Genomic DNA, 23,602 nt, shown 5'->3' on the forward strand with positions numbered 1-23,602 from the left:
GTCTCTGGCTCTGTCCCTCCTCTGCACTAGTTAGAAGCCAGCTGGAACATGAGGGGCCAGAGAAATTATCCTTCTTGTTTTTCTTAAGTGTGTAGAAAAATCAACTACCTCACTTGAAGTTTCATATCCACCCACCACTCTGCAAACTTATACCACCAGTTTGCATGGGGCCATGCTACTTTACATCATCCCCTCTGACACTTACCTCTTTCTCCCTTCATTCACATTTGTGTCTTTCACTAACACCTCTCTACAATTACCTTTCCCATCTTATTTGTTCCTTCTCTCACATCAATGATTGCATCCTCTTCACACTACTGCCTCTTTCTTCTCCTTTGTTAAACCCTAGACCTCTCAGAACCCCTCACTGAACTCAAAAATAAGTGAAGATAAGGGAGAGAAGGAAAGAAGAGAGTGATTCTGTGTGAGAGATAGTGAGTGGGAAATACTGTGTATCCCTTAAATGAGATCCTTTGAGAGGTGCCCAGGTTACCCAGAATTTCCTCAACTCCTGCTTTTTCCAGGTCATGGGTGTCATTCTAAATTTGTGTTCCAGTGGGTAAAAGCTTTGCTTGAGTACTCATATGCAAGACTTGAAGATTAAATCCAGAGGTACATGAGCAGGTAAGCTGATGCCAGTCCGTACACCATCACATGCCTGAGCCAGGCCTCAGTTGTCTCCAGGAAGGCCATATGACTACTGAGCTTCTGCCCCCTTTTGCAGGTAGTTTTCATGCAACAGGGGGAGTTACTATTTTTTTTCCAAAAATAAGCAAAGCATATGTTCAAAAATGCTGCCTCTGACTGTAACAACCTTTGCAAACACGTACTGTTCTGCATATACATTCATTCTTAAGTGTAACAACTAACATGGTAAACACTGAAGTATGAACAGACCCATGACTTCAGTCCCAACAAGTGGAGCAAAAATGCAATATGCAAAATCAGATCCAAAATCAATAAACCTTAGCCTCTGCTCACCAGTGTCCTTTAAAACACAGAGGAAATTATTACCATCCTGTATATTTGTTTTCAAGCTCTGAAGTGCATGAAGTCATGCTTGCTTCACATTGATCAAATAATTCAAAGTCCCAGTTTACAAAATAACAGTATATAAGAGGAATCTGCATAATATGTTTACTAAATACTAGGTTTGCCTTTGAAAGGAAAGAAAATTAAGAGGGGAGGCTGTTACTTATGAGCTTCTAAGTAAACCAGCATTCAGCAGTAATTTTCAAAAGTCTAGCTTCCTCTATCCTGTCTGGCCTCAGCCAGTTGTAGAGACAATCTCTTCCCAGGCATCCCACCAACACTGATGGTGGGGTGACATTGTCCTTTACTAACACAATCCAAATTGAGTGGCTAAGAAAGGAATAACGAAAAAGGAATAAGGAATAAGGAATTCACTGGCAACAAGTCATGTCAGAGGCAGATACAAAACCTGTGCTTAAAGATGATGAGTTTATTTCACAGGATAAACTCTAGGGTTTGTAAATTATCAGCTTGGCCATGGATTGCCTTCCCCAAGCCAGAAACACCTGACAGGTTCAGTTCCAATCATGAAATTACAAATGTGATAGCAAACAGGAAATGGTGTCAACTACGTGACTTACCACATAGCACAAATATGTCAACAACAGTGATTAATCTTCAGAGTTTGTTTATCCCAGCAATCTTAGAAGGTCTTTGCAAAATTCAGATATCACTTTATGGCAACCAAGCTCAGGGAAAACAGTCAGAATGAAAAAGAGCAACATGTTACTCTTACCCTCTGCAAAACAACTCTTCAACATTAAGAAGTAGGACTAAAGCCCTAAGGGCAGGAAAAGCTTTCAGGTGCTCAGTATATAACAACTTCTCACCTAGTCTCTTCTTGAGTAAAATAACTGGTCACTGCTGCTGCCCAGTACTTACATTTCCTCTAGTTAACTGAAGCATTATACAACTACTCCCCAAAGTTACCATTTCCATTTTTCTTAGCAGTATTTAAGAACGTATTTTAATAGCTTCGAAGTGTTGGGCCAAATTTGATTACCCGCTCTTCCTTTTCATCTGCTGCTTCTTCTTCACTAAAGCCAAGAAAACATGCAGAATTTTTTGCCCAGAGAAAAAGACCTTTCTGTGATGTAGAATCTAAACCCAACATATATAAACAACAAAACATGAAAATCTACTCAGATTAACTCTCCAAATTTACCAAAACCTTTTAACTCAGAACCAGGTTCTCCATATGCTGGGCTCTAAATTACCTGACAGACAGATGGTTATGCATAAAAGCAGAATCAGTCACACCAGTGTGGTAAGAAGACTGAACAAGACCTAGCTTATTACTTATTACAGCAGTTCACTTACCCGATAGTAGTCCGTGCTGTACACATCTCTAGACATCCCAAAATCCCCAATCTTCACCAGTAGGTTTTCACCAACCAGACAATTCCTGGTAGCAAGATCCCGATGCACGAAGTGCTGTGATGCCAGGTAAACCATCCCAGAAGCAATCTGCTGGGCAATGTGAAGCATCTGGGACTGGGTCAGCTCAGCTGGACGGTTGCCTTCTGCCATCAGTCCTGCATCTGGTCCGTGTGCCCTGCACCAAAACACAAGCTGATAAACTGATAGGCCACTGTAAGATAGAGAGGTGAAAGGCATTAGTGAGCCTCAGCCCACACAACTCCATCAAAAGGGCTATAAATTCCTTGGTGAAATAGGTAAAAATTTGTATCTTAGCTTTTTTCATTTACTGTTTTTCTTCATTGTGTGAAAGATAAGTGGTGTGAAGAGCATTACAAACAGGATACATATTACTCAAGGAAATAAGGCATATGTGTTCACAACACCACCCATCAGAAAACACCACCTTTCTCCTGTTCCATTCTAGTAATCTTTTCTGGAGAAAGGCTGACAAACTAACCTGTTTGGGAACCAAGGGGAAATCTTATCACTCTGTAAGAGCGAAAAACAATTGAGGGAAAGGCAATGAAGTGGCATGAATAGCATCACTTTTCCTGTGACTGGCACTCCTTGATTTCTGCAGGGATATAGGCCATTGACCCTTCCATCTTTTCTTAAACAAGAAAGAACTAACTTTCTTCTCCATCTGAGAAACAAGGGCAGCAATTTTAAATTTATACTTCTACTTTCCTACCCAAATGCTCAGCAGGAAAGGATTTTTGCTTATTTCATCACCAAGGGTGAATCCTGCCTGCGACTAGAATTCTTGACAATAGGAACAGGACAAAAAAAAAAACTATTTGGAAAAACAAAACAGCTTCAGAAATATGTGGTTTTCAATAGCTAGCAAGTCCCTAAGAAACAACAATCAACTGATTAATGAGAATACTTGTATGCACTTCAGCAAAACCAGAGATATTTTGCATTAGGAAAACACAGTGAAGTACTGGGACACATGTGCTTCACCCGTCTTAACTACAGGAGCTCTGGTATGTATGTACATCCTAGTATCTTGAAAATACAGATATAAACATTCATATGAACAATGTTTTACAGAAAGAATTACTACGTAATCCTTATCCAATCAATGAGGTCATCTGGCAATCACTCCTCATTTGATACAGCTTATAATGTTCTGAATATCCTTTCCCATCCATTCTATTTTTCTGTGTTTTCAGGAGCCTTTTTTAACTCCACTCCTGAAAACTATTCTTTCAGAAGAGACCACCTCTCCCCTTCTCAACAGAGGTGAGGCCGTAATTTGTCTCTAGGGTAAGGGCACAGGAGTTTGGAAAAGAGTTGCAAATTAATCAAAATCTGTGAGATCAAATCTGACACTACCAATTAGAAATATGATATTAAAATTGCCCCAAGGGAAGAATTTCATGAGCAAAGTGACAGACGTGAGAAACGAAGGAGGGTGTGTAGCATTGATGGGACTGCATCTGGTACCAGGCAAAGCAGCTCTCTGCCACAGGGTATGTACAGGCAGCCATTCATCTGTCTAGGTTGATGAGGGGAAATAAATGGGAGAATATGAAATCTCCAACTGAAACTCACAAGCAAATTGCTATTGAAAAATACTGTACCTTTATTCTGCATGGATTTTTTTTAATAAGTGTTCTCAGACATGAACATCTGAGCCACTAAATTAGAGAACTTTTTGCTAGCCTCCCTGAGGACGTGGTCTGTATCTAATGGAATTTGTAGGTTATTCCTGACATTCCATCCAGCTTGCTTGTCCTCTTGGTGCTGGCCATAAATGAGGTGATCTTCAGTGTCTGCAATAGCCAGGAACATTGACAGATACTCTCTGCAGCCACATCATCCACTAGTCCACAAAGCACTGGGCAGGCATGAGTTTGAGGCTTTAGTCCTAGATCTGAACACCCTTTGGCTGCATGCAGGCAGCCAGGCTCATTTGGGTTAAATTTTCAGATCAATTTTTCCCCAACAGCCTTTGGTGGCGCTGCAGGGTAAGAAATATGGAACAGCCCACTTTGCTCTGAACCTCTGGTCTGCAGCACAAGCTGCAGAAAATGTGAGAGGAATGACAAATTGGAGCTTAGGTTTAAAAGCTTGTCCCAGCATAATCATTTTATGTTCTAAAGACAAGGGCTGATTAATAATTTTTTTAAAAGTGAAGGCCTAAAGTAGGAAATACACAGTCTGCTAAACTACTTTTCTGTACAATAATTCAAAATCAGAGTTACAAGGTAAGAAAAGGCCAATCAAAAAGAATCAAGGCATAAGTACTTCTTATGGAATAAGAAATTATTTCTCATCAGCTGAGAATCTCGCTTCTTCTAATGGAAATTCAGTGTTCTGAAAATGTCCTAGGATGGCATCTAGGGAAACTGCAGTTTTCTCCTGATTCACAGCAGAAGACCAAGCAGGCAAATGTAAATGCCCTGAATTCTTAAATATACATAAATCCTTTGCCAGAGAGATAATCAGCCTGAGAAAAGTAGTAGTGTTTGCTCTGCATCTCCAGTTCAGATCCCAGTTTCTCTGTCAAACCTGTCAGCCCTGCCGATAAGGGAGGATGCTAGTTGATGCCATTTGTTTTTACGGTGTGGCTATTTTTCCAACAGACAGTAGAAGGACAACAAACTCATTTCACATATGCTATCAAAAAATGCATAAATAGTGGCATTAGCAATCATAGTAATTTCAGTTATACAGAAAATATGAACCCATTTAATGGGACATCAGTTTTGATTGTTTTACAGCTTTGCTAGAGGTATCTTTCCAAAATGGTGGTACCCCTAGCTATCCTCAGCAGGAAAGACCTCCGTATGTTCAAATACCTTTGTGATAGCTATTGATAAAATTACACACTAGACATTGAAAGAACAGTCTCTTACATTTTTAACATAGGAGCAAATGCTATCTCTTAACTGTTTATTTTTGTGTCAACAAGTCCAGGCTAGTAGAAATGGCATACATGAGGCCTCTGTTCATAACTTCCTGCATCATGGGTTACCAGTTGTGAAGCTTAGGTATCATATATTTATTTATAACTGCTTTATTGCCAAATTTCAATTTCCTATACACATTCCTGAACAGCTTTATGAAATAAAAGCCCTAATCTGGACCCCAAAATGTAGCATTTTCCAGTTCACAGAAGTTTCCATGGCTCATGGTTTTCTTGCTGCAGATTTAAGGCAGTCTTTCCAAAACACTGAGAGGAGGGAAGAGAAAAGGGGTTAGACTTCAGAAGCTCTTTGCCACCTACGTGCTACCAGAAAGCCTGTAAGAAAATGATGCCTACTGTAGGATTTATAACCAAACATCAGAATACACTGAAATATATTGGAAACAACATTTCTTCAGTTCCCATTTGTTTGGTACAAAGCTTGATTTAATGGTGCTTCCAAAAAGACAGAGAAACAGAGCCCCACATCCCAGTACAAAAGACGAGAGTCATACAATTTGTTTTCCTAGGTGTCAGCATTTTCCAGTGGTAGTTGTTAATTTGACATTAAATACCAGTAACACCTACCTTCACTGACCACTTTTGGCTCAGAAGCACAATGCATGTTCATGGATTTACCTGAGGAATTTGTTAAGATCTCCGTGTTTCATATACTCAAAGACCATGATGAGCGGATCACCCTCAACACAGACACCATAGAATTTGACAATGTGCTCATGCTGCAGGTTAGTTAGCAGTTCTGCCTCACGGTGGAAGTCCTTGCGGGCATTGTCACTGGCATCCTTCAGCGTCTGGTGGAGAAAATGAAAACGTAAGGACAGATGTTCACAGAAGGTAGGGAACATGTGGGACAGCCCTGTAAGGGTGAGATAAGGACACAGTACAGCACAGAGGATGGAGGAAGTACTTTTTTAATAACTCTTTTAGAAATGCAGATGTGATCCTGAAGTGCAATTAAAAAATGGCAATACAATTTTCATTCTCCTGCCACATGTTATCCCAAACAAACACTTGTGTTGTAAGACAATGTATGAATACTCATGCTCTTGTTGTGACAAGTTTTTTCCTAACACAGAACAAATAAACTGATCTCATCCAAAAAATATACTATTACACAGCTGGTTTGTATCCTTTAGCATTTAACTCAAGCAACCCCTAGTATCCTGTTCATATTTACCTTTCTTGTTAGTTCTTTAAAATAAAACTGCTTGTTTAAAATATGTGGTTGTAATGTGGGTGCATTCTTTAATGTATTGCTGATGTTAGCCCCTGTGGTGTGCTATACATTAGGTAGATTTACATTAGAGTATGTCTCTGGACCAGAATTTATAATCCGAGACTTCAGCCAGAAACTCCATTGAAATTGTGGAAATCTACTCACATGACTAAGACTAGGCATATGTATAAGTAACTGGAGGACAAATCCTAAAGTGATATAGACAGGGAGGAAAGCAGATGCAGAGAGGAATTCTGGGATGTCAGCTTTTCTCATCCCCTTTTATTTATACAGCTTGCATATTCTAATTTTGAAGGAAATATATCAACACTGGATCAAATAGGAGGCTTAAATGTTGTAAAATGAAATAATACTAATTTAATTGTCACGCATAGGCAGTTTTGGAATTCTCCTTACCAACTACATTTCATGAGCAAGAAAACACTTTCATGCACAAAAAAAAAAAGCAAGTTCTGACAGCAATTAAATGAGGAATAATTATAATTGACAATAAACCACTAATAGACTCTATATTCAATAGGTACAATGGTTGCACTATGCTAATTCAAACAGTATTTTTAAAACCACAAGAGAAAGATGGCAAGTTACCAACATTCACAATTTATTCTTCACTGAAACTGCTGTCTGGGCTCTGTGCCTCTGGATTTTAACAATACCTAGGTTTAATACAATGGAAGATAAGACACAAAAGTAGTGGCAATGTTTTAACTAAGGATGCCTTTTTCCTGGCCATCTAGTCACTTTATTTTCTATCTTGAATTAATATACAGAGCATGGGACCAACCACACTAATCAGAACAGAAACAGAAAAAGTTGATACTGTCCAATCATTCTGCACACAAACTGAGTTTTTAGCTGCAGTAGTCATGGTTTGTTCAAGCTTTTTCTCCAACAGGGACCATTCTGTCCACTTTTCCAGTATTATATGTATGCATGTGTGAAGAAGAGCCTAGAAGATGACTGTTGGAAAAAACCACATGCTTTACTTGTGATATCGCAATCCTGGGTCTTGAAAAATGAACAGCTACCATAATAAAATTCAGATGGGGGGACAAGGAGTAGAGCAGAATGGATTGCTATCTTCCAAGTTCAGGGGCTCTTCCCTGTGGATTTCGGGCTCTGTGGATCCTAGAGGCAAAAGAAATCACTCCTGCCTTAGATGTCCATTCCCTGAGGAATGTATTTATGAATCTTAACATGCCTTCAGGCCCAGAATCCTTTTTCCAAAAGCTTTACCAATAATGACGCAACAAGGATACTGCATCATCAAGGGCTCGCTAGCCACGACATGTTAGTATACACAGAGGTACCACGGATATCAAATTTGCTACCCACTATGGTCCACATACAATCACATCTTAACTGAGTGAGGACTGGAATTGAAGTGTTTTCCAATACTTCCAGGCTCTGGGATGATGCTTTAACATGATACAGGCACCAACCCACAGTCCAGCGCATACTATATATACTGAAATCACTAGTAATTCTGTTGTCACTTGAGTTTCCTCTGTTGGTTTCATATATGGAGTGATTGGACTGTAATTCTTCTCAACAACAGAATTAGAAAAACATTTCATATAAAACGCATTTTTAAATAATAGCAATCTGGGAAAAAACCGACAGAGAGAAGTAGAGGCTGATCCTCTTTCCAGCAGGCTCTTTCCCTGGAAAGACAGTAAAAATGCTGACAGCTCTGTCCTGTGAGGATGGCATATTGTATATTTGAGAAGACGCTTTTTATCTCACAGAAACAGCAAAATTATCATATGACAGAGCAGTTGCCATGGCAATTCCACATTTTGTGTCAAACAGCAAAATGCAGGAAAGTCTAAAACTCAGGTGAAACTCAGGCAGGGTTTCTACTACGATGGGGTGACTAGAATTTCTGTCACCCACCATTGCAAAATCTCCTCTTCATTATTTCATGTAGTGCACAAAATAGATACAATGCATGAGAGAGAGCTGGCACAGTCAGGCAAGGAGGAGACTGGAAGGTGAAAAAATTAGTAAGTATGCAGAATTTACATAGAAATGACATTGACTAATGCATTTAGCTTGTTCTCAGTGCAAGGAAAAGAAGAAAAAAACCAAAATAAAACCCTAAGAGCACAAAGAGAGGAAAGACATATTAATTATTATTATCATTACTGACAAGTATGCCAAAGCTCTGCATACAAAGCATGACAGGAGGTTTTCCCAAGCAGGATCTGAGATTCAATCACATGTGCTTTCCAGCCACTCAGGCCCACAGTTAAAGAGGAGGGACAAGCTTCCTTGGGAAACAGAGGGGCCCCTGGCTCTTATAGGAGCTCCACATCTGCCAAGTTCATCCTTGTAACAGTGGGACTACCACCCCACAATTACTCTCCTCCACAGAGTCCCTATCCAGGTATCTGCACTCTGTGTGGTCTTGTACTGGCCTGTGCTCTGCAGTGAGTGTGAACTGCCACCCTGACACCACAAAGCTGCCTTCATGGGCAAGTCAGAGCAATAGCAGGAGGATGGGGCTGTCGCCAATATCAGCAGGACTTGGTGGACAAACCCTCAAGACAGCTACATGACTACTACCACTCCTCTCTATTGTTTCAGCCTTCACCTGCAAAATCATTGCTATGGCTTCCCATCAATATAAGAGAGCTGACTGGTACCTCTCCTCAAAAAATGAAAGGGTCGTTTTGTGACTGAACTGAACTGAAGATCTGAACAATGGGAAACCTTTGGTTTTCCTGTGCAGGTGCCATGGAAATATTCTTGATCTCACACACACAGCAGGTCTGCTAGCTGAGCAAAACCTCCCAGGGGAGCCAAAGGCAGCTGCTAACCTGTGCCTTGTCAGCCTCACCTCCCTCTCTGGACAGGCTAAGCTACTGTGAGACTATGCCTGGGGATCCAATCCTATGAGGAGGCAGTACTGAGCCAGGCTTGAACAAACACAGCAAAATGGGCCCTCAAAAAACGAGTAATTTTTCCTTCCTCCATCCTCTGTTCTCTAAAAGTGCCTGCAGCAAATGGTGTGCTGACATGATGTGCTATGGGGCAATGCTAGTACAATGCCCAGGCTCAGGTTTTGTCCTATGGAAAGTATTTCCTGTGTTGCCCCCAAAAAGCCCACACTAATCAAAACCAATTTAAACAAATTGCCTTTCTCCTCTTTAAAGGAGCAAAAGCTCAAGCTCTTTGGTATTTTATGCTAAGCCTGATCTTTTTTATCTTCCCAGATTTTTCAGGACCTCTTAGCTCCTAAATAATTTGCTGAAGCAACGTCAGCATTCTGGATACCAGCTGGCTGAAAAGAAGGGGACATGTCGAGTTAGAGGGATGGATGCTCAGGGCCAGGCCTGAGCCATACAGTTTTCCAGCAACTGGAAGGCACAGGGAGCCGACAGAAACCACTAGCCAACCTGACCCACATTGTGCAGGTGAGAGGGACCAACACGTATGCCTCAACATATGTCACAAATGAGGTGAAGAAAATTCTTATAAAAAACTGTGTTGCCCTGTGCCCAGAGAAGATTCACCCGGCACCCAGGGCAGAGATTAGACTGCGAGCAGCTCCCCACTCCGCCGCCACACACACGCTAGCCGGGGAAGCCAAGTACCCGGATGCCCGCGAAAAATGCCGGCCCGCGAAGCCAAACTGGGCAGGAGTTTGAGGGCACGTAAAAGCGGCTAGCCGCAGCACCACGAGGTCTGGCTTGTCTTTTTGCTTTGGGTCGCTTGGAGGGTCAGCTTGGCCTCTTCTGCTCCTGCCTTCGCGCCCTCTCCCCTGTGGTCCTGTCTCCCTGCCTGTGCCTGCTTTGCCCTGCTGTGCCCATTCCGGGAACTAGCTTGGCGCCATGAGGATCTCCTGCCCTCAGCTGCCACCCGCACCCAGTTTCCAGCCGCTTCCCGCACCCAACCTGCAGCCGCCGCGGCCTGCATCTCGCCGTGACCGCCGCTGCCGCCGTGTTCCCCGTGCTGCCCGCGACAGCGAGCCCGGAGCACAACCCCGCGGCACCCAGCCTGCAGCCGCCGCCGCCCGCAGCCACCGCGCCCCGACGCTGGGAGACCGCAGCTGCTCCAGGAGCGCGCCTGTAACCACGGCAGCCTGCTCCCCGCCGACGGCAGGGACACGCAGCCTGCTGCTCTTCAAAAAATGCGGCCAACCTGCCGCTGCAGCTACACAAACGCTCCGCAGTTCTCAACACTCACGCTCCCTGTGCCTAATCGATGCTGTCACAAATAGCCGGGGTTCTGTGGTAACGCTGTCCCCTGCCTTCTGTTTCTTTCCCCCTTCTCTTTCTTCTCTCTCTTTCTGCTCCTTTTTCCTGTTCTTCCCGTCCTCCCACCCCCCGCCTTTTTTTTTTTTTTTAATAAGTACACTTAGGTTTCTTTTTTGTTGTTTTTTGATTTGGTGGATTTTTTTTTTTTATTATTTCAATAAACGGTTTTCAGATATAATATAGCCATGTTAGTGCTTGATTTTTCGTCAGAAAAATCTATCAAAAGAATCCTTCCCGGCTTCCCCTTTTATAGTGGAACGGGACAGCAGGTGAGGCTGTGCCTCCTGGCTGCTGAAATCTCCCTGGCATCAGCTTACTCTTCAGCAAGTACCTATTTCCACTGGGCTCACCAAATCTATTCAATAGTGATGGGTGTGCTCCGGTTTTGCCCACGGAGCTGAAGTGCTCTAAAGCCCTTGTGTGTCAGGAGGAGCTGCTCATTGCTGCTGGCACCCAGGTCTGCTCCTCTACGGCTAAAACTGCCAAATCCTGTGCTCAGGGATGGAGTCCAGACCCAGTCCTGCACTGGAGTGCAGGAGAGCTCTCTGCACTCCAGTGGAGGCCCAATCCCTTGACCTCCAGTGTGACTAAAGGATACCTGTTGTAACCACAGTGAAAGAGACAAGCATCAGGCAATTAAACCCTCAGTTATATGAAGATCAATCCAGTGGCTCAGTTCACCAAAAAATTTGCTCTGTGATAACAGCCAGAGTCACATCTTTAAGAGACAATGACAGAAACATAAAATGGGCATAATCTGGTCTCAGCTGCCTGCAAGATTCTTATTAAGGACACTATAAAGAGAGGAAAAATAGTATAACAACCTGCCCAGAAAATGGATAGATTTGTCATCTAAATCTATGGAGACATATGTACCTTTAAAGGCTGAATGCTCTTCCATTTGATTTACACTGAGAAAGTGCAGTGCAGCATTTAACAGCAGAAGTGCTAGGCTCCATTTGGTCAGGACTTTCAAAAGGAACAAATGAATGGAAATACTTTTATTTTGCTATGAAGCAGTTCCCTGAAGTGATAGAGGAAAGGAAATTTCCATTATAGCTTCAACAAAATACAACAGAAAAATCATTCCGATCTAGTTTTGTCATCTCCTATCTCTTGGTTTCTCCTGTCTATGCTATATCCCTTCAGGGCTTAATTTTCTTCTCACCAGTCAACATGACTGAACTACTCCCAAGTATCAAAAAGCTTAGAACCTTGGCAAACCCAAAAACCTGCTATTTTTGATGGAGCACTCTACAAGTCTATCCTCCTTTTGTGTTCTTCCACTGTCAGATTCAAGACTCTGTTTTTTGTTACCAAATTCAAAAAGATGATCTACTTGATTTCTTTTACTGTATGGTTTCATTCAAAATGTACACACGGTTGCCTAATTGTGACCTGTCAGATAAAATTATTTTCTGGTCACTAGGCACAGCCCAAATTCTAAACATCTATTCTCCCTGCACTTAATGAGATATTTCAAATGCTGGACACCTTGTTTAGTTTTTGGCAGAACACTACAGATGGAGATAAGAGATTGTTCCCAGGGAAACTTTGCAAACTCTGAGAGTGTAGTTTCACCAATACTATTTTCTAGCTAGATCCATGGCTAAGGTCAACAGCTAACCTCAGCTCTTGAATTCTGGAGGACAAAAATGGCTCCATGCAGCAAAGAAGGCTTGGTCTCCAAGCTATATTAGTGACAACTACACACAGAGGATTTCAGTTGCTGACTAAAAGAATGGCACAGTCCTGAAACAGAAAGGTGTTCTTTGTCTAGCAATTATAAACATAACCTATTCACTTAGCAAGTAACAGATTAATTTTTTAGACACACATATGTATCACATGCATTTTTAATGACCTAGACATTATTTTTCACTAATTGTACTTCAGACAGATCATAAAAGATTTTGCCCCCTCGTGACACAATCTGTTTCCTCCCTTCTCCTTATGAGATTCAGTTCTCATTTTACAATCCACACCAAGATCAAATACCGAATTCTCTTAACACTCCATTAGCCTTGTGAACTCTTCCTCATGTATCAGAACAGTTACACTGGATTATGAAATTGGCAAACATGATCATTTACAAATACAGCAGCATTAGTTGCAACCATGAATTAATAATGGTAACCCTAGACTCTTTTACCTTCACTGCCACCAAGATCTTGCCCTGCTCAGGACACAGGTTATAGCATTCTGCCAGAAAGACTTTCCCAAAGGCTCCTTCTCCCAGTTCTCTTTTAAGAACGATATTGTGGCGCTTGATGTGATGCACAACTGTGAAAAGAAGACAAAAGGGAGGTCAGAAGTGAGCTGCAATTCCAGGAGGGGACGGACTCCACGCTTACAGCCACATGGAGATAGGATTGCCTGTAAAGTAGGGAAGGAATCAAAGGGCCCACATGTCATTTTTCACTGCTTTCTGCAAAAAGACTGGGTTTATATATTTATATTTGGAGGGTAGTGCATTTGCTGGATAAGAAGACACGGAATTAAGAGTCACCTGGGAACAGGCCATTTATCATCATGTTAGCATGACTGCTGCAGAGCATACATAAGAGCCAATGCTACTTTTTAAAAAATATTAAGACAGTGAATCAGAAAATAAACCAAACCTTTGTCACAGCTTTTCTACTTTTGTACCTTTAACAATATCAGAACTCTCTTGTCCAAATCAAAATTTTAAAATTAACCTAAACCAAGAAAACTAAATGCGTCCTCTTTGAACTAAATGTGCCATAACACTCCGGTTTACTTACCACTTGTTCCACTGCTTCCCCACTTTGTGCTACACTACAGTTACAATAAGATAAGAAATTTTGTTCTCACAAACATGATTTACAATATTGATCTGAAATAAAAGAAATAAAAGATGGACAAAGGTTTTAGTACACATAGTGGACAGAACCTTAGTTCAATTGCTGCCCAGAATCAATTGATTCAAACATTGAAGTCGATGAACTTTTTTTTTTTTACTTATTTTACATTCTCATTTCAGCAAAAGTTTCCATTACAATCTTTAATATTTAAACTATTGTACTAAATTTTGTAGAATACATTATCAATTTGCAATGTTCAAGCTAAATAAAGCAGTTCTAAGGACAGTTTAGCTGCCAAGAGGGTGGACAGCTTGTGTTGCTGAAATTGTAAAATCCAGACAGCATCTGCTGATGATTTTAACCTCAGTGCACTTAGCTGTCTTTGCAAACATTGAAATTTAACCCTGCCTGGAAGAAGCCCATTTCCAACTTAAATTCCAAACATAGTGAATTAAATAGCAGTGCGCAGACATCAGTCTGGCTTCTGCAAGGGTGAAAATCTCACCATGGCTGCTTAAGTGCAGGGACCAGGACTGAACCCTGCCAATAATTTAGGATCTATCCGGATTCAGACCAACTCCTGCCTCCATACTTGCAAACATGCCTATTCCAAACCAGGTGACCACTTACACAAAAAAGCCCTTGCCTCCATGACTAAAGGATGGAAAATGGAGTGCTGATGATAACATCAGCAGAGAGAAATGGCACAGCCTGTCCCTATTCCTATCACCAGCATTTGGGAAAAGGACCACAGTGTACAAGAGACCCATACCCTAAGCCTACAGCAACCTAACCTGAGCACACTGCATGTAAATACACTTCATATCCATGTGTGGGGACATGAGGGAAACCTGGTGCTGGAGCAGGCTCGGAGAGTGAGTGATTCATCAGGCATCTGCTGTCACGAGGTAGGCAGCACACCCGAGGAACAGATCTCCACTAGATCCAGCTCGCACCTGCTAGAAGGCCCCTGGCCAGCATACAAGCAGGCCCCCCATATCCTGTGCATAGAGTGGGGAAGGCTGGATTCCCCCCACAGCCCACCAGACTCACCACGCTTTGCTGCTTTCCCCACAGTTGGTGGTTGCAGGGGGGGATATTGACAGCCTCCTTTTCTAATGCCAGGTCTTCCAGAAGAGGCCACACATCCCATTAGGTGCACATGAAATGAGACTGCACGGTACCTACATTTTTTACTCTTGTCACACACTGGTCTAGCGTAAGACTAAGTTTTGTCATGGTGATGCTTTATTTGGTCAGCTACCAGAGCAGGTCCCCTGCAGTCAGCATGAATTTGCTTTTTATTTTCATTTCCTCCTCAGCACTGGCTTTGCAAGAAAGGCTCAAAATGCAGCCAGCACAAGACAGGCCTGAACCGAAATACACCTATTCCTCACAGACACAAGTTAACCAGCATCCCTTGCCTCTGCTGATACTGGTCACAAGGCAGACCAGCAGATCTGAAGGACTGCTACCTTGGCATGCCACCCGAGCTCTGGAGTGTGGCACATCTCATCACCCGAGCTTTAAAAATGCTTGGTAATAAATGAGTGCTACCCCCTATCCCCTAAAAAACTTGCCATCCAACCCTGCCTCTTGGGGAATTCTCTTTCTCTCTGCCTTACTAGTATTGCCAGGAGGGTGCCTCTCTTCCTTTCCCAGAGGGAAAAGGCATCAAAGGCAGTTTTTCATTTGTTTTTGCCCACAGCTGCCAAAGACTCGGTGATGAAGGCAGTCTGAATTTTGTGTGGGTCCTCTCCATTTTGAGCCCATTATACTGCTAATGTTGGCCCTAGCAGTACAAAGGAGTATTTTGTGAAGCTCCTGGAGGACTTCACAAACAATAGAGTAAAAATAAATAAGAAACATATTCAATACTTCTCTGTAGTACACTTGCAGCTGCTGTTAAAGACTCTTACCAAGCATTTGAATAAACAATCCATCCCATAAACCAAACCGTAAAACCTGTAACGCAGCGAGGCGCAGAAGAGGTCTGCACAGAATGTATTTGCAACTTGTTACGCTCTATCCATTCCTGTTAACTTTTTGAGCTGCGCTGAGTTACTAAACAAATAAAAAATGACAGTAAATATGACTAAATGGGCAGAGATTAAATGTAAGAACAATGTAAGTAAATCAAACACATATGATGTGACGGATATATGAGCTAAGGAAAAAATCCGTTTAGCACACTCAGGGCCCCAGCTATAATGACACCATCTTCAGTGGGAGGATTGTTGAGCAGGAGATACACTGGAAAACCCAGGTCAAAATCTGCTTTCAGTTACTATCAGGATAAAGCAAATTATCTCTGTTAAAGTCCAAGAGATTATCCTGGATTTACATTGAAGAAGCAAAGCAGAATTTGGCCAAAGAGGTGACATAAACAAAGAAGCCATCTCGTAACACTGTCTCACAGGAAAAGGTAGACAAACATTCAAATGACAGCTGTGTATTTTCCTCCTTTGATTCTAATTGGCGATTGCATTTGACCTGCCATTTGTACTTTTAAGAGCATATAATCTCTGGTTTTAAATCTTGACTGATTACTGTAAAAAAATATGTTCCATTAAGCTAAAAGCTGAGTTGAAACACTTCAGAGAGAAGTGAAATAAAAAATACGAAACAAGACAAAACAAAGAAAGGTAAATGCTGAAAAGAGGCATTGTTAAAACAACACCCATGCAGCCATACCCTTAGAAGCAGGGGGCTCCCATGGCTGACCTCAGGGAACCAGAGGGCAACTGGGAGCACAACTGCAGAAAAAGTTTCTCTTCTCATCTCAGGGTCTCAGAAGCATCTCACCAAAAGTGTTGGTATTTCACTCACTGGAAATGATGCAACACGTATCTGCAGGCATGGGACTGCACTCCCCAGGTAACCTTACCTTTGATGGTGAGGCTGAACAGAAAGGGTCACACCACATTCTGGAGTGGGTTCCAGCAGAACAGGCAACTCAGGATCACCTTACCTCTTTGAACTCCCTGAGCTGGACACAAATGAATCCTGCCACGGACAGCAGGATATGCAGCAGTATAAATTATTACCTTTTTTTGGCCATAATTAAAAAATAAAATGTGACAGAGTGGAAGTGTATCCCCTCTGTCACAAATAATAGGTCTTAGCATTTTACCACCATATATGACCATTACACCATCTAAGTGGACCTTCTAAACTATATGGAGCATAATATTGAGCTGAATGACTTGTACGTGGCACAAGACTGCCTCCAGAAAGAGACTGTGCCAGTCTTGATTTGAAAGTCTGAACTATCCACTTGCTTTCATGTGTAATCATTTCATTGCTAATAAAAATGCATGCCTTTGTCTCTTAATCATTAACTTGTCTGGCTTGCATCTTCCTCCCTTGATGTTTAGGGACTTTCTCTGATAGTCTGAGCAGCCTTTTAAGGTTTGGTATTAAATACATGTAATCAACACCCTTCTTGCTCTTGGTGAGGCAGAGAGACAGGAGTTCCTCCCCTCAGGAAAATATTTTCTCCAGTTCACCAGTCATTTTCATGAATTTTCTCTGGAACATTTTTTAACATCCTTTTAAAAGAAGTTGTTTCCAGTTGTTTTTTCCCAACTGGAAGCCACTCTCCACTAGGTTGTGATAAAAACCTAAAATCAGCTCCCTATCTCTGCACATCCATAGACTACACTAGTCCTTTTAAGGCTGGATTTCCTAGGGGGCACAAAAATTACATAGTTATGTTGTATGCATGTGAGTGTCTCATCTTGAAGACCTCACCCAATTACAATATCACAAATGTTGTAGGTTTCAAATATGTTCCCATCTATCTCAGGAGAAGAGTGAGGAGATTAATGGAGAGACTGAAACATGGACTCACAGATGCACAATAAAAGCCACAGCTGACAGGCATCACTGCTCACCGAACTACCAACACCGTAAGATCCTTTTGTGTTGCATGCCCACTTAAATCATCTGCTGAGTCTGCTTCTGAGGATACTGTTCAAAATTTTGCTAGTGATACACGTGGGACAGTCCTGATGAAATTTGTTGTGCCAGGACTCTGTGAAGAGAACGAGGACCTTCAAGATGCCAAGAGACCAGGCAAGGTGATATTATAAACATACTCACAGATGCATAAGAAAAAGGCAGTCACAGAAAAGACTCAACTTGTGATGTGACATGAGGTGCCACAGAAAGACGTTTTGCAAATTTCTTCATTCCTTTTTCCAATCTTTCTATTGCAATTGTGGACTGAACTATTTCTAAGACCTTGCTAGAAAAAAACAGGTGTAAATGGCCAAGTGATTGTTTAGATAGTATATAAAATTTGTACAGTGCTTGCCATTCACAAAAAAGAAGTTTCTGCTGGAATCCTATCGCAGAAGGGTACAAATTCACTACAAAGAGCAAGCAGCAAATCTAAACTGATAGCCATCAGATTAAGCAATAGCAGCATGTCTACAGTTTCTACAAGCTGTTGCCAGAATAGAAATTTTGGCATATTGAGATATCTACTCTTTAATGTGGCAATAAAAGCCAACAACAATGGCTTCCTTTTTTTTTTAACCTTTTGACCTGTCAGCCTTGCCTGGGTGCAGAAATAGGTCAGATCAGTTGTACCTTTCTGATTGTTTGATGCATTTATCCCACACAACATTTGTTACTTATTATTCAATATAAATTTTTGTGTAGTGCTATTGTTGTTTCATTTTTACCATATAGCAGCAACAATTGCTCATGTAAGGCTCATGCCCAGCTGGTAGGTGGGAACAATGTTTTCATATACGTATGTATACACATAGATATATATGCACACTTTATATATGTGTGTGTGTGTGCATATCTTAATCTGCATGTGTATATATATATATGTACACACTATTATACATACATATGTATATATAATAGTCCACAGCTGAGAATCAATTCACACCTCTTCAACACAAGTAAATTAAGCTGACAGAAAGTCTCCTCTCAGTACCTCAGGTACTCTCTTCTAAATGAAACGTGCTGGTAAAGGCTACAGAAAACTGAGTAGGGAGGATTCACCGAACAACGAGGCCAGAAAGGCGCTTGGACCTAGTCACATTACCTGTGCAAGTACAGCTTCTGAAGCACTATGAGTCTTGTTTTGTGTCTTTCAGAAAAAACCCCAGTATAATTCAAGAGCTGCAAAACAGTTATCCTTGGGTGGCCATCAGTGATTTGTCAGCTCTCTCACAGGCATTAGATCCTAAGTGGGCCTTAAGGAGACATTTAACAGCCAGGTTGAAGAGGAAGTGATCTTCCTGGAAGAACTGGAGGCATTTATGAAAGGCAAATGAGTGACTGTCACAGGAATGGCCTAATTCCCAGGCACTTACTTCCTACTTGTCTGGAGCTACATCTGGTAAATCAAATAAATCTGTGATTGCTGCAGCTTAACCTTTCAGTTGCTTTGTTTACAATTTAAATCCTCACAGGATCTATATTTAAACCCCAGAATTTCTATTTTCCTGGGTTAGAATTAGGCTTCCTTTTGTAATACAGTGCTGCACCTCCTTGGAGGGTGCCCAAATCTCTCCTACCTTCCTAGAGCAACAGGGGCACCACAGTTCTTACCCAGTGTAAACTCACTGTGCTGTAGCAGGCATGGGTCTTCTCTGTCTGAAATGCAAGTGTTTACTGTCTTTTGGGGTTAATATTTGATTCCTGGTGAGGCACTTTACCTGACTCTTTTTTTCAGTAATTGATTTGGCTTAGCTGGCCAAGATCCTCTCATCTTGGCTACAGATAGCCATGATGCCATACTTGATTAGATCCTTATACTCAAATAAGCATCATGTAAGAAGAAATTCTAATAAAAATGCTATCACTGTTTTGAATGCTCGAGTCTTATGAACTAAATTCACCCTTCATGGAAAAAAAATAATGAAGTCAACAGTTTATCCATATATGAACTTGCCCTGAATATTAAAACTAAGGTGCACAAGACCTTTAAAGTCCTAGCAACCTAAAACTGATCTTTTACATGCTAAAACAATTGGTATATACCAGAATAGCTGAAAGCTAAATTTGGCTATTTTCAGAATAAGTAGCATATATTAATCATCTTCATTTCTCTTTCCGTGATGCTTCCAGCCTACTAAAAGCTTTTCAGCACTGTATGGTAAATCAGCTTTGAGCAGAAAACTGCCCTGGAATTTTGACAAAACTCTGCCTTTGCAGATATGTATACACTTAATTTATAAATGCCAATCTCAACGCACTTCTTCCAAAAGGTTAATCATCTTACAACTCAGGGGCTATTGTGTATGAGTTGCTGTATAAAACCTGTTAGTATTATTTTATGAGGGCAAATCTGGTCTGTCTTTCATGTTTAACTGGAGACAATGATCTCATTATGAACACCCTCCTCTTAGTTCAGACCTGGAAATCCTTTCCCTTCACACTATGCTAATCTTTAGGAATCTTCTGTGCTACAGAAATAGGAGTACTTGGCAAAGGATGGGGGAATACCGTGTAGCATATCTCATATAATAGATACTTGCAGAAGGGGAAGGGCCAATAAACATACTGTCTTCTAAATATTAACTCTCTTCTGTTTTCAGAAACAGACATAGTCTGAAAAGCATCCTAGGGTGCCAGCCTGAGAAGCAGGACCTGAAAGAAACTTACATCCAGAGGCTGAGCCATATTCAAGCTTAGTGTAAATGGGTATGAAGGTGAAATTCAAAGCAGATTGCACTGGTTGTGATGTACATTTCTCTGCTTTGCTTTTTCGCTTTTCATTTTAAAAGGAAAAGGAAATAATTTTATGGCTCTACATGAGGGAGTACAGAAGCGTTTTACTGGTGGCCTTTCAAAAGGAGATATGAAAAGTAAATCGAGCTTTCAAGCTTGTGAAGGAATAAACCATATACTTGGCTCACAGTTGAAATTCTATCCCCTTATTTAAAAGTTAAGCACATACTCAATCTTTACCTTTTGATGAGCTATCTTTCTAAAAGACAGCATAGCATCTGATCAGCCATGTTAGATGGGTAGGTCTGCAATGTTACAGCTAATTTAGCATAGAGAAAATGTCCTAGGAGCGTGACAAAACCCAGTCTTACAGATCATTTTTGAGCAAATTATTTACCCTTTTCCTAATTTTTTTTCCCAATTCCTTTTACAGTTCTATCAGGCTGCAACACACTGTGTGGCCTTCTGTGAAAAAAAATGGAATCTTATGCAATTTTATATTATGCTTTGCTTTCTTTGAGCCAATTGAAATAAACCTTCCCCTAATCACAAGGCTCAGTCTCTGCCTGCTTCTTTAACTGCAAACAGCTAAGGCTTTGCCTGAATAACCTACATGGTTATTTGCTCTTATGATTCTGTGCGTACCTCCTTCTTTCCTATGGGTTTTGCCATAAGTGGCCTTTAAACACAAAGAAAAGTTAAGAGTTTAGCCATCTCTGAGGAGGACCCACAAATGACACATAAAGACACGGGACACTGCAAACAAACAAAATATAAAATCTTTTCCACCCTGCATTATTTACTGAAAAACAAACTCATTAGAAAGAAGAAAAAGAAGAAGTCTTCCTACACACTGACACAGAAAGAATGTCAGTTTGCCATCTGTCCTATGGGGACACAGAAGGGGTTGGCATTATACTGCCTGAGACACACGTGACAGGAGAGAAGACCGAAACATCATAAAAGGTGAACAAACCTGGACAAGCAGCTATTCCCTTTTACAGACTTGCTGTCCTTCAGCATTTCTGCCTTCTTCCATGATGAGGCACTTGCTCTGCTTTTGTTTCACTGCCAGACTGCCAACCCTTTTTGTTAGGACATGCCATACACAGAGGCTTATGTCCCCATAGGGCATTTTCCCCTTGGCCCTGCTACTGTTTCAGAATTCCAGTGCTCATGATGTAATTGGCAGCATATGTATGCAAGGCACACCCAGAAAATTCATCTTTACCACTGGGCTGTGACAGATACCTCTACAGCAACCACAATGTAGTCAGAAGATTATTACATTGTACTCCCTTCAAACAAAAAGACCTGCAAGATTTCACTTTTAGGCCAACCAAATGGAGTCACAAAGGGTTGGCAAGACAGAACGTGCTGGGGATTTTTCAGGATCAAAGCCTCAGCAATTGCAAAGAAAAGATGACTTTTCTTTTGTCTTGTTATAAATGCCCTGGAAAAAAAAATCTTTCCATGTTTCCACACAAACATAGCACATGCTTAATTTTTCAAGCTTGAAAAGACCTTATTGCTTATTGCAGACCACACATCACCCTCTCTTCTGACATGATTCTTCTTTCCTGCATCCTCCAAAGGACTGATATCATAAAGTGTATGCTTATACAAAACAAATTATTTCATGTGTAAAGGCCATGAGGTTTCTATAGTTTGGGTGACTTATCATTCTTCAGGGTCTGACAACCTCCCCAAATCCTAGGGAAGGATGCAAATTAGACTGTACCATGCTCCTTGCGTTGAGCTTTGCTTAAGCAAACAGTGGTACTCCTATTTGGACATAATCTGTAAACTACACTAAACTGTAGCCCAGCCAGATTTGAGAACACTAAGGGGGTTTTTAATAGCAGCAAGATGACTGCCTATTCTAATTGTCCTAATAGAAAACCCAGCCTGCCCCATGATAAAGTGAGAAAACACTTGTGACTTGTCAGTGGGAACAGGAGGATTTTCCCAGGTCATTCCTCTTGCAAAAAAAAGTCACACATTTTCTCTTCTCTCTTGGATCTGCATGTTATTTTCATGTAACATGAAAACTGACACACCTAGATAACAGACATAGCAAAGAATATAAGAAATCTCCTTTCACTCACTTGAGCTCTGGATTATGTTATCTGCCAGCTGAAATTATGTTTCTTGACATTTCAGACAAATAAGGAGGAATTTTACATCTCTGCTAAAACAAATTTGGTGAGGGAGCAAAAGTCTCCATTATGTCCAGCTCCTTGCAACTGATCTGCACAATATGCAGCCCAGGGCCAATTGTCCTTTAGTGGATCATAGGCAATGCCTTGCCCTGTATGCCCCCATGGCTAGGGACAGCCAGGCACCAGTCACTGACTCAGCACATAGTCGGTCTGTCAAATGGAGGCACATTTAAAGTAGCAGCAGAGAGTGCCTTGGTTCCACTGCAGACAACAAACCCACAGGTCTGTTTCTTTGCAAGATTTCCTCCAGACTCTGTTTAAATAAGGCCTTTGTAAATTCTCACTAACACATATAAATCCCCTCCCACATATCAATAAAATTTTATTTTAGAGAAGGAGAAAGAACACAGATACATTGATCAAAAGTTAAGTATACAGTATGTCAGCAGCTAATGAAAAACAAGCACCTGTCCTCCTTTAGGATAACAAGAGCTTCCCACAGGGTCCAGTGTGATAACAGTCAGAGCTCCAGTACCAACAGTGACAAAACAACCACCACCAAATGGATCTTATTATAAAGCTGTGGCCCATGACAAGGTTGAGGGCAAATTCAGTCTCTGCCAATATGCGTTCACTACCTAAAAGCATCTTGGTTTTGACTTGATAATTACAGTGTGCTGAGCCAACCAGCTGTCACTAAGGAACAGGAGCTGCCCAAATGAAGCAAAATGCCTAGAAGTTTGCTGCTGATTTTTCACACAATAATGAACCCAGTTACAGCCTTTTGAGGCATGGAACTGAAAGACAGAAAGAGAGAGAGAAAAAAAAAAAAAAGAAGAGGAAAGGGAGAAAGAAAGAGCTTTGAACATTTTGTTCCAGTCAGTTTCCAAGAATGAGGAAAACACCAAGCGAGATTCAATCAAAGGATGCCCTCCCACAGTCACGCTGTTGCTGTAGAATTGGCCACTGGGCAGATACCCGAGACATACATTTCCCAAAGCACACAGACCCAGTCTTTGCTGAAACAT

General features: G+C 41.4%; 1 protein-coding gene across 2 annotated transcripts in view; it reads right to left on the reverse strand.

Moving 5' to 3' along the window:
* The window catches only part of NTRK2 (neurotrophic receptor tyrosine kinase 2), a 200,512-nt gene that overhangs the window by 40,379 nt on the left and 136,531 nt on the right, over positions 1-23,602 (reverse strand). For both annotated transcript variants that reach the window (XM_048291143.1, XM_048291148.1), the window contains 3 exons: positions 13,041-13,171; positions 6,008-6,180; positions 2,353-2,587 (listed from right to left, as the gene is read on the reverse strand). In XM_048291143.1, the coding sequence (XP_048147100.1) occupies positions 2,353-2,587; positions 6,008-6,180; positions 13,041-13,171 (539 nt within the window). The remainder of the gene's footprint in view (positions 1-2,352; positions 2,588-6,007; positions 6,181-13,040; positions 13,172-23,602) is intronic.

The sequence above is a fragment of the Corvus hawaiiensis genome, chromosome Z (genome assembly GCF_020740725.1).
Source record: "Corvus hawaiiensis isolate bCorHaw1 chromosome Z, bCorHaw1.pri.cur, whole genome shotgun sequence".
Taxonomy (NCBI): domain Eukaryota; kingdom Metazoa; phylum Chordata; class Aves; order Passeriformes; family Corvidae; genus Corvus; species Corvus hawaiiensis.